The 13,033-nt window shown below is 29.7% G+C and overlaps 1 protein-coding gene across 1 annotated transcript; it reads left to right on the top strand.

Annotated features, from left to right (window-relative positions):
* Window positions 1-10,489: 10,489 nt before the first annotated feature.
* LOC101506147 (uncharacterized) lies at window positions 10,490-11,486 on the top strand. Its single transcript, XM_004510563.1, has 3 exons — window positions 10,490-10,634; window positions 10,974-11,173; window positions 11,292-11,486. The coding sequence occupies exons 1-3, from the start codon at window positions 10,490-10,492 to the stop codon at window positions 11,484-11,486; spliced, it is 540 nt and encodes a 179-aa protein (XP_004510620.1).
* The last annotated feature ends 1,547 nt before the right edge of the window (window positions 11,487-13,033 follow it).

The raw sequence follows: 13,033 nt of genomic DNA, 5'->3' as shown, positions 1-13,033 counted from the left end.
GGTGGAAGGTAAAATGGAGGGTGCACGATACAAAACCCCTATTAAGTTTTAAGAAGAAAAAATTCTAATTGACCAGATTAATTAAAAAAAAAAGATAATAGAATCAAACAAATATATTTTTTATTAATTTTTTTTTTAAATTTTAAATTTTACATCACTTTAAGTGTTTTTAATTAGTCATATTCACCTATCCATAATTTTTTAATAACTTAACTTCACATAAAATAACTTTTACTAAAAAAAAATAACTAAAAAAATACTCATTATTCCTAAAAAATATGATGTTGCATCAACTATTTTTCGAAAATAAAAAACCTTAGATCATAGTTAATAACCTTAAAAAAAAAAACCAAATTTGTACAAAAAATAATAAAAATAAAAATAAACATTTCGAAAGAAAATCCGCAGGAATTACCGGCGGAATTTGCTGCGGCCATTTCCTGCGGAATATACCGCAGATATATCCTTTGGAAAATTGTAAAGTTTGCTGCGGATAAAAAGTCAGCTGTAAATCCGCAGCAAACGAATACTTTACCTGCCACACTACCTGCGGAATCGGAAACCGCAGAAATATTCTTAAAGTAATGCTGACCCGCAGGAAAATCCTTGGGTATTACCTGCGGATATATGTCCGCAGGAAATGCCGCAGGAAAAACGTCAATTTCTAGTAGTGGTAAAAGTATAATGCATTTTACTATATAGATTATACAACTCAAATTTTAAGGTAATATAAGAGTGTATTTCAAATTTTCTATACTACCCTTTAAGAGATCAATTGAGTTAGGTTTCACATATCAAATATTAAATACAAAGGGTGTGCTGAGAGAAATATATTTATAGGTAAGAAACGTCTCTATCTTATAAAACGTCTCTATCTTATAAGCCAATTATGTATTTATGTGTGATATGCTCCAAATTCTAAAAATATCAACAAATGTCGGGTCTTAAAAGTATAAATTTCTTGTCATTGTTGTTCTCGTGAATTGTTGGTTGATCATGTATAATTCATTTTAATTGCATATAGATAAAGATAGGTAGATAAATAAGATACATTTCAATTTTAAAATTTACCAATATTGTCTATGTAATAATTGTATTATTGTTGGTGTTATAAAATAAAAATACAATTTTTAGTCTCTATAAAATTATTGTGCATATAGTTTTAGTCTTTGATGGAATGTCAATATATTTTTTTTAATGATTTTTTTACGATCATGTTTACAACATTATAAAAAAAAAATCCCTAAAAAATAAGCTCAAAATTTGATTGTTGCGTCCATATTTTCGTTACTTTTAACTTGAGATTTTTATTTAAAAAATTTATATTTAATTCATCTCAAATTAAAAAAAAATATATAATTTTTTGTGGATGACTTTTTATAATGTTTTAAAAATTCTTGCAAAAAATCATTCAAAAAATTTAACGTTGAAGAACAAATAAACATGTTTCATTTCAACAAAGATTAAAACTACATGATGGATAACTTTATAAGGACTAAAAGTAATATTTTTATTTTATAGAGACTAAAATTGAAAAAAAGAATGAAATTTTATAGGAATTAAAAATATATGTAACCCTAATAAAAATATATACTTCATCTAACCTTAACTGTAAGTAAAAATACCTAATTTCACATTTATTAAAAAATTTATTTAAGTTTATTTAAATTTCTTGATTTTGTGTAAAAAAAAATATAATTACTAACTTACTCAGAATTGTTATAGTAATCTTTTTTGGGGGTACTACAAGAGGGGCCAAAAAGAAATAAACATTACAAAACTAAAGCGGACATTCTTAGACATGTAAACTTGAGAGATGTCATCAAAAATAATTTGGCAAAAATCACTAGGAGGATTTTCCATAATAAAACAAATAGACAAGTCTAAAGAAAAGCTAGATGAGGTGAGCTAGTCAATACATAAGTTTCTCGCCCTATAGATATGGAGAACCTGAACCTGTCAATCGTGATTTAGAAGCTGACGAATGTGTTGCACCAAGATGGAAACATTCTCACTAAACTTGCAATTGTTCATAACTATATATGTAGTTGTCTCATCATCTCTCTGACAACACAAGCAAAAGGGAGATATAGCCACACCCCATTTGTTTTCCTGGGAATTAGTGAGAATCCGCTCTTGAGCAACAAACCACATAAAAGTTTGTATTTTGTAGGGTTCTCTCCAAGACCACAAAGAGTTCCAATCCCCATTCTAAGCCTTTGAAATTTCCTTGTTGCAATTTGTAAGCACTCTGAATAGTAAAATAATTGTAAAAAGTATCAACTCAACCCAAAGTATTAGAACAATCAGCGTGAGTGAGGGGCAAGTAAGGCTTGAATATGATTCACAATGAGAATAAGTACATTATCATAAAAGAACTCAAGTATCCTTCTTTGTGAGCATTCAACACATCCCGCACAACAAGAGTAGTGTCAACCAATGACACGGTTGCATTAGAGAAAAAAAAAACATTTTTGATCGGGACCCACTTATTTGACTAGAAGATGATAAGTTGACCATCTTCAATTTGTTAGACTATTTGGTACTGTTGATCACTTCTCACCCCTGCTGAGGCTTAAAGTTGTGAATTGCACACAAGTTTGAAATTACACTTTCTATCATACTTGCTTATTAGAACTTTACACTAAAGATCATTCAGATTACTCATAAATTTTCAGAGTATTTTCACAAGAAATGCTTCATTTATGTAATGAGATTTTTTACAATAATAGTAATCTATTACAATATTAAAAAAAATATAAATATATTTTTTGAAAAGTATCATTAAATATGAATGAATTAATTAATTAATTAACTTTTGATTATATTTGATTCAAAAGTTACAAATAGATGTACTTTTTCCATAAGAGGAAATACACTTTATTCAAATTGCACCCTAAACTTGATTTTGAATAGGTTGATATTTCCGAGCTATTTTGGGAAACAACTCTACACACCCACCACCACACAATTTTCAAGCAATAACTAGCAAAGGATAAGGTAAGCCTGTGAACAAGGTTTTGGCACATGAATTGATCAATTCTATACTTATTCTTATTCTTACCGTGTATTAATTAATAAATGTGTTGCTAAAACACAACAGAATGATGTATAAGTGTCGGAGGGGAACTACAGTTACACACAACATTGAATTGAATTATGACAAATAGTATATAGTATTAATTGTAGTATGGAAATGCCTAGTTTTTGGGTAGGTACCGTAGGACCTGTCCATATTTTCATAAGTTGAAGCAAAATAACTTTCTTTTTTACATATAGAAACGATTATTCAAACATAAAAAATTTGATGTCGCATATGCCTTTTAATTATTGTGCTTATTTTTTAAACGAAGGTAAATTGTAAAAGATAAATTGCACTTAAAACGAGCGACAAATATATACTATCTGCATTTTGATATTCTAATAATTGTGAGTTTAGTGGATTAATACAATATATAATTTATTGTAGATTAAAATTTAAAATTTTAATAATCATTGGTGTTATTTTTTAAAAATAGAAGTTTGCGATTATTATTGTCTACTGTTGAGGCGATAATTTAACTGACAGTGATTCAACAAATTTAATTTTAATAACACATATTTATTTATTTTTGTTTTTATAGAATAAATATCAATCAAATCGTTTTTTCAACTTTGAAAATGAAAATGACCATAAATTTTTATGAGGCAATATCTATTTTCATTAAAATTTTAATAAAGATGAGTTCACCATATACCACTTTGATAAATAGTATCCCTTAAAATTTGCCATAAATAGCATAATTGATGTATATCCATATTATTTATTGAGTTTTTTCTTAGTGAATTTATTGAGTACCTAACTACTTATAGCTACATAACAACAACTAAATAAATATATATAAACATGATAAGGATATTAAGCAGCAAATATGACATCTTCATTAAGCTAACAAATATCCTTTCTCTTTTTACAAACCAATATTAGTATAATAAGCAATAAAGCAACAAACATGACCACCATTATTAAATAAATCAACTTGTAAAAAACAAAATGAGACTAAGTATAGAAAGAAATAAATAAAGCAACTTTCAACTCCCATCAAAATAATTAATTACATATGTTATGCAAAATAGGTACTAAGGTATTATATTCAATTAGTTTTGTAGGTAAATTATATTTATATCTTCTAGAGTATGTTTTACCATTTCCTATAAGCAGACATAAACAATTAGTACTTCAGCAACATCTCCCACAATCAGCTTCATATAAATTACATCATTTCCTTTTTATCATTTAATTCAGTTAGATGTTATTTCAGATTTAAATATTATATAAATTAATTATGATAGAATATCTTCTAAAATAAATAAAATAAATAAAATAAAAATTAAAAAACAGCATTTCAACAATTCCAAATATTTTCCCCTTAATCCTCGTAGCTATAACTATTGGTTATTAAATAACTGCAATAAACTATCAATGATTTTCATCGGCCTCAAATTTGTGTTTTTTAATAAAATTAGCCTTTAGAAAAATTGATAATTCCATAAATCCATTCTCAATCAAAATTTTAGTTCATAACAATAGTAGTTAATTTAATATTAAAATCCTCTTTTTTTATTTATGTCATCGGAGATAATCGTTAGATTCAGTAAACGATGATCTCTGACCGCAGAGTTTTTCAAAAGATCAAAAGTCAAATTTGAACCAAAGTACATAAATAAAAGGAAGAAACACTTAAAACACTAACCATTGGGGCAAGAATTAGACTAATTCTGATTTTACTATTCTGCATATGTTACATAATTACATACAAAGTATGTAAAAAATTGAAAATAAAGAAACATCAATGAACAACAGGAAAACTCTCAGTGATACTAGATGGAAGAATCATATAAAGAAAAGCTACAATTAGATCAGAAAAACTTTGTATAAGGTCAACTACAGATTCTCCAAAGGGTTTCACCTGTTTTTGTTGATTTTGATTCACATGGTCAATGATTTTGCTTCTACAAAGAGGACATGTTGTGTGATTCTTCAACCAAATACCAATACAATCAGCATGATATCTATGGTTACATAAGGGTAGTAACATAACTTTTTCCCCTTTACACATTTGGCTTAAACAAACTGAACAACAATCATTTTCACTTTGGTCTATGTCTTTAACTGCATACCCATAGTATTGCTTGTAAAGTTTTTGTAGCATCTTCATCATGTTTTGTTGAAATTAATTAGCAATAACAATAATTATTGCGAGGAAATTGAGGATGGTTGTTGTTGTTGTTGTCGTCATGTTGCTTGGTGGAGTTTAGAGAAATTCCAACAAGATGGAGAGATCTAAGATTTGCCACCATTCACTCGTATATATAAATTTACTAAGCAAGCCTTATATAGGCCCCAATGGGATATTTTATTGATGTCGATAAAGTCGTTGAATGAATTTGTATACTATGGAACAATAATACATGAAATAAAATAACTATACACTAAAACGATGAACAAAACAATATTACACTCTTAAAGGATAAGATAAAAACTACTTGTTTAAATAGAAAAATAAAAAATATTTAGATGGGTCTACAGGTTGTTAGGCGTAGAGGGTGTTGGGCTGCTATCAATTGGAATGCTGACTCGAAAATTTGTAGTGATAATCATCAAATAAAATATACCTTGTGTAGTTGTGTATATATCATGACTCATGAGGTTTTTGTGTATGATTGTTAGGTGTTGACTCTAATTTCTATTGATATAAAAATTGATACTTTGAACTATATAAATTCTTGAGTGAAAGTTTTTTGGTCATTAAGATATTAATTTTTACCGTTGTACATGAAGTACTCAACTTATATATACATTGTGTATAAATTAATTATTAATTATGATATTAATTCATATGTTGCTAATGTGACATAAATATTTAGTTATAATATTACATATTTTGTTTAGATTTAAAGTTTATTGAAATTAGACGAAAAAATTATTATTGAAGTTGAATTGATTTTTTGTACATTTAATTCGTCTTTTGCTTTTTAAAGGATTGCTATGTATCAATGGATCTAAAAGCATCTCAAGCTGGTGATATTTTTTTTTAAAAAAGAAAAAAACTGTGATCTATTGTTTTTAGGATTGGACGGTTCACTATTTTATGGTTTACATTAAAATTAAATATAAATAAAATCTTAATATGCTATTAGACTATCAGTGCAATTAAGATTTTAAAAATTTATTTTAATTTTATATTTCAAAAAATAACTTTTATGTTAACTTATTTAAATAATAGAAGTTGTTTTAAATTTATTTGTTATTAATTAAAAAAAAGTAATTTTTATATTTAATAACTTAAATATTTATTATTAAATATTTTAACATGATAAATTTTTTTTTTAAAGTATCTTTTAAAAATAAATTTTATGAAAATTTTCTCAAAATAGCTTTTAATTTTTTTTTAATTTCATTATCTAAACAAAAATTATAGCAAACAAATGAAATACATAAAATATCATTTTATAATAAATTACTTAAACTAATTTTTCATTTGAAGATTTACTTTTGAATTTAAAAAAAATGTTTTAACCAAAAAGTAAAATTTCTATAAAAAAAAATCATTTAAAAAAAATCTTAACAAACAGACCCTATAACTATAAGTGTCCTTAGTTCTGAAGCCGAGTTGTATCATTAAATTAATTCAGAAATGAATAAATTTCTTCAAAGTTATATATTAGAGTCCCCTTAGTTAACTACCTATAATGAATTGCACCTTTGGAGATTATTTGATTTGATTTTTATTTTTTAAAGCAATTGGAGGTTATTTGATGTACGATTGATTTCTCTATTATTATGACTTTGTATTTAATCTAAAGATTGTTTCATTCTGTCTTTGGTCTTTCTTCAAATTTGAGCTGCTTGCATTAGAAGAACACAGAATTCTCGAAACATTTAATATATGTGTTTGGTTCCGTGATTTAATAATAATAAATAAAGTAAGTAAGAATGATCAAAGTCCTTATTGGTGGTGACAGTGATGTCAATTGAAATTTCAAACAATAACTTTAAATTATTCAACTTGTTTTCCATCACTAATAATTAACCACGCGGCAGATATAATAATGGATATAATAGATTTATCACTAAAGTTATGAAAAAGAAAACTTGACATAAAATTAGACAAATGTATAATATTTTATCAACAACAAAAAAAAAAGTGATTTTTATCGTGTTTTATACAGTATTGTATTTATATTAAAGTTTATGTTCAAATAACATTACTCTACGTCATATTAGTCTACTTGTATGTTTATTTTATATTAACGTCTTGAAATTATAAATTTAAGAGATGGTTTACTTTGTGAAAGTATTTTATGTTGGTATCAGTGACCTCGCAATAACAGAAAATATATCAGTTTCGTTACAAAATTAATCAGTATCAAGTGCACAGCGGAATTTAAATTTTGAGGCATGCAAAGTTAGCAAAATAGAAAATTAAAGAGAGAGAGTTAGAGAAGAAAACACAGAGATTTATCCTGGTTCGGTTGTCAACAACAACCTACGTCCAGTCCTGAAAATCCAATCGGATTTCAGATTTTCTTCTCCTTCAATAGAAAGAATCAATTACAGATTGTCCAGTTTCCTCCCTGAAACCTATCTATCTTAATGATCTCTTTCCTATTGAATACCCTCTGATCTTTGTAGACACTCAGCAGCCTATCACAGAATCACAGTGCGACTCTTTCTTGTTGAGCCCTCTCAACCAAGAAAGTAGCCACCAGTTTCAAGCTGGCTTTTCTTGCGTTCTATTCGTTTCAAAGATTTATTACAGAATCAATAAAAGATGTAAAACAAAAGGGTCTTCAATCTTTATGAATGTTGCTCCTCACAAATCTGGATATTCACGGATTGTTCTTGAGCACATTATCATTTCTCTTAGATTGTCAACAAACTGTATTGAGATCTGTAATCACAATTATGAAGTTGTTAGTTTGTTGTTATGAACAGCTAAGAGCGTTATGAGAAATTATGAAAGTTATGAATTGATTGTCAACAAACTGTATTGAGATCTGTAATCACAATTATGAAGTTGTTAGTTTGTTGCCATGAACCGTTTTTGAGAGCATAAGAGAAATTATGAAAGTTATGAAAAAGTTATGTAAAAGTTCTTAGAAGTTATGAGAATAAAGATTGAAAGACATCTTATATAGTTTCTGAAAAACCAACTACGAAATCGATTTCCCAATCGATTTTGTAAAGTTATAAAATGAGCTAAATCGATTTGCCAATCGATTATCGCGATCTTGGTTTTCTTTAATCTTGAAACTATACAAGCTAATCGATTTACCAATCGATTCTTTAAAACAACACTTTTCAGCAGAACATGTCCAGACCTGTATAAATCGATTGCCTAATCGATTTCTGGGAAACTGTTTTAATAAAACTATTTTCAATCGATTACTCAATCGATTTGCCAAACTTCAGAGTTCACTGTGTTTTCAACAAGTTTATTTCAATCGATTTGCCAATCGATTGTTTTCAAAACAGTGGCTCAGCTATTTGATATCAATCGACTTGTCAATCGATGTGATTCAAAATAGTGATTCAGTTTTAATATCAATCGATTTGCCAATCGATTGTTTTCAAAACAGTGGCTCAGCTATTTGATATCAATCGACTTGTCAATCGCTTTGGTGGCATGTTCCTGAAAAGTTTTTACCTGGTGTTTAGTTCAATCGATTTGCCAATCGATTGCAACCAAACTTTATCAAAATTGAAAGTGTTAACAATTGATTGTCCAATCGATTGTATTTGTCACAGGTGAGGTTATTTTTCAAATGATACTTTGTCAATCGATTTGCTAATCGATTCCCTCAGCACTGGAGTGCCACTGTGACTCATTCAATCGATTTACCAATCGATGTGTTACCATCAGGTTTGATTTGTGAAATGTTCAATCGATTTGCCAATCGATTACTCTCCAAATCAGAGGCTACTGACTTGTGCAGTTTTCATTTTTAATTAAGCTAATCGATTGCCTAATCGATTGCACATTTACAAACACTTAAGATTCCCTTACACCCTTGTTATGAAATCGATTTCCCAATCGATTTACATAGTCAGAATTCAACTTTTGTTGATTTCTTGTGTTCCAAGCAATTTGATCCAAGTGTGTAGGATTTGATTATGGTTCCTGAAATCTTGCTCAATTCAAATATTAGATTTATCATGTATTGTATGAACATTGTTGAATTATTAATTATGTCAAAATTAGGAATCAAGAGATCAAAATCCAACATTTTATTTTTATTTTTATATTTTGAGTTAATTTTACTCGTTAGAGACTATTGATTATGTGAGTAATTGTCTATATTTATAGAGATGATAAAAATGTCAAAAAATATATTTTATTTATTTTTAGAAATGCATATTTATTAACTAACATTAAAAAATAACTATATATCAATGAGACGAACTCTTGATTACAGATGCCCTTTCCTTTGTAAACTAAATGGTTAAGACAAAAAAGAATACTAATTTTATACAAGATGAGTGTCTTGTTTTCGCTTATATATTAAAAATAGACTATAAATGTCTTTAAATTTTAGTTCAACTAACAAATATCGATATCGCTAGATTTGACGTCCTGTCTCGGGTTCGAACTCGATACCTTGCAGTTGTGTTAGTTAATTCTGGTTGACAATCTAACTACCCAAATCAATTTCATTTGTTCAATTCATAACAATATCTTTCAAAAAATTCATTTTTTTGCATTGACAATGGTGGAAGTAAAAACATGATATTAAGAAGTGTTAAATGTAATTCAAATTGATTTGTAATATGGTTAGAAGTTGTAATATGGTTAGAAGTTTGTTTAGTTTGTTGTAATTGATTCAGTTAAAAAGTTGCTTCTGTAAAAGCCTTTGAAACCAAGAACAATCTGTAATGCTTGATTGATTATTCTCCAGACTGTTAATCAATCTTCATTTTCTAAACTTTATGTTCTTCTTCTCTTCTCTTCTCAATTTCAATTCCTCTCAAATATACAACTTGTTCTAACAATTGGCATCAAGAGCTTGGGTTCTAAACCTTGGGAAACACAGGTGCAAGTGTGAGGGGGAATCAAAAATTGGGAAACACAAGTGTGAGTGAAAGAAAGAAAGAAGACATGAACGGAGGAGGGTTTCCATCGAATCTGCCAATTCTGGATGAGGAGAACTGGCAGAGATGGAATGCATCAATGAAGTCGTTGATGGGAGCTGAAGAAGTGTTTGAGATTTTCCAATAAGATTATGAACAACTAGGAGCAAATCCTATAGAAAGACAACAGACAACTTTCAAAGATTGCAAGACATTGTTTTACATCCAACAAAGTGTGGATTCAATCCATTTTGAAATGATCTCAAAGGTATCTACATCAAAAGAGGCATGGGATATCTTGGTGAAGTATTAATAGGTGGTGAAAAAACCAAGAAGATCAAACTTCAAATGCTATGAAGAAAGTATGAGTTACTACAAATGGAGAATAATGAGAATGTGATTGACTATTTCAATCGAGTGCAGACAATCACTAATCAGATGAAAGCCAATAGAGAAGTGATTACTGAGGTGGTGATCACTGGAAAGATTATGAGGATACTAACACAAATACGATCAAATAGTGGCAATTGAAGAATCAAATAATCTTGATACAATGAAGTTGGAAGATATGTAAAGCTCCATGTAAGCTCATGAATTAAGGGCAAAAGAAAGAGATAAGGCACACACACAAACACAGGCACTGCAACTCATATCAGTAAGAAGTCCAATCAAGATGGAGTAAAAAAGAAGAAGTGGAAGGGCAAGTCGAAATGGCACCAGAAACAAGATCAAAATGAGGAGACTGGAGGTTCAAGAAGTCATCGAAACAATGATAATAAAAGCAAGAAACCATTTGGCAAGAAGAAGTTTGACAAAAAGAGGATCCAATGTTATAATTGTAAAAAATATGGACACTTTGTAGATGAATACAGATCCAAGAAAGTACAAAGAGATGATGGTGAAGCTCAACTGGCCCAAGAAGACAGTTCTGACTCATATGAAGTGTTACTAATGGCTTCTACAAGCATGGAGGATGACTGTCTAGGATTGTGGTATCTTGACACATGGTGCTCAAATCACATGATTGGTCATAAAGATTGGTTTGTAATTATTGATGAGAAAGTGAAAAGGGGAATCAAATTTACAGATAACAACTGGAGGAGTTGACAAGATCTTGATTCAAAGAAGGAATGACAAACAATCTTTCATATGTGATGTGTTGTATGTGCCAAATATGAAGAACAATTTGCTAAGTCTTAGACGATTGCTGGAGAAAGGATACTCTATGAATATGGAGAATGGACAAATGAAGATGTTTGATAATGCAAAAAGGCTTATCTTGAAGGCACCATTGTCCAAGAACATAATCTTCAATATTGAGATACAAATCAATGAAAATCAGTGTCTTGCTGCAGAAATCAGGAGGGAAGACTAGTTGTGGCACCAGAGGTTTAGACATATGAATTTTAGAATTCTTCAAATGCTGCAGAGCAGTGATATGGTGATATGAATTCCATAAATTCAAGTGCCAAATGAGATATGTGAAGAATGTTGTCAAGCCAAGCAACATAGGAATTCATTTAAATAAGAATTACCAACTAGATCCTCAAGAACGATAGAGGTAATTTTTTCTGATGTTTGTGGTCCATTTGAAGAAATGCCAATAAGAGGTAATTGCTACTTTGGATCATCCATTTCTGATTTTACAAAGAAAATGTGGATATATCTAATCAAGAGAAAAAATGAAGTGCTTGAGATACTTAAAAAATTCAAGAGAATGGTTGAAAAATAAAGTGGTTTTAGTATGAAAATCATTAGGACGGGTGGGGGAGGAGAATATAATTATCATGAATTCCATGATTTTTGTGAAAAAGAAGGGATATTGTATAAAGTGACTGCATCATACACTCCCCAATATAATAACACTGTTGAAAGGAGAAACATAACTATAGTGAATATGGCCAGGAGCATGTTGAAGGGGAAGAAAATGTCTCATAGATTATGGGGGGGAAGCAGTATCAACTACATTGTACATTTTGAATAGGTATCCAACCAAGAGACTAGGCACAAGGACACCTGAAGAACCTTGGGCGGGAAGAAAGCCATTTGTGAATCAACTGAAAGTGTTTGGCTCGTTGTGCTTCAGGCATGTGCCAACTCAAAATAGGAGAAAGCTTGATGACATGGTTGAACAAATGATGTTGCTGGGTTATGATGCCACTGGGGAATAATTCTGAACCTGTGAGGAGATATGCAAGAGCTAGGCAACCTTCAGTCATATTGCAGCCATATGAAGTAACATCTGACTCATCCATCAATGCATATGGAGAATTAATTCATTTTGCCTTGTTTGCTGAATCAAAACTAATAAGTGATGAAGAAACACTGACTGATCCTATATGGATAGCAGCAATGGATGATGAGCTCAAAGCCATAGAAAAGAACAAAACATGGGACCTAACGACCTTGCAAATGAACAAGAGACCAATTGATGTGAAATGGGTCTATAAACTGAAATTGAAGTCTGATGGGCAGGTTGTCAGGTACAAGGCCAAACTTGTAGCAAATGGATTCTTGCAAAGACATGGACTGGATTATGATGAAGTGTTTGCCCAATTTGCTATAATTAAAATAGTAAGGATGATAGTCTCAATGGCTAGTTACAAATGTTGGTCTATGCATCAACTAGATGTCAAATCAGCATTCCTAAATGTATCACTAGATGAAGAAGTGTATGTGAAGCAGCCACCTGGACATGTGAAAACAAGCAAAAAAGATCATGTGTACAAATTGAAGAAAACCTTATATGGCCTGAAGCAAGCTCCTAGGGCTTGGACCAAGAGGATTGTCAAATTCCTCGTAGAGCAGCAATTTGAAAAGTGTGAGAAAGAAGCAGCAACGCCTGCATTGCTGATATGCCTTTATGTTGATGATTTACTGTTGACTGACAGTGATGAAGTAAAAATCAAGGAGTTCAAAATC

This window comes from Cicer arietinum, chromosome 7 (assembly GCF_000331145.2).
Source record: "Cicer arietinum cultivar CDC Frontier isolate Library 1 chromosome 7, Cicar.CDCFrontier_v2.0, whole genome shotgun sequence".
Lineage (NCBI taxonomy): Eukaryota > Viridiplantae > Streptophyta > Magnoliopsida > Fabales > Fabaceae > Cicer > Cicer arietinum.
This window is presented reverse-complemented; position numbering and strand designations above follow the sequence as displayed.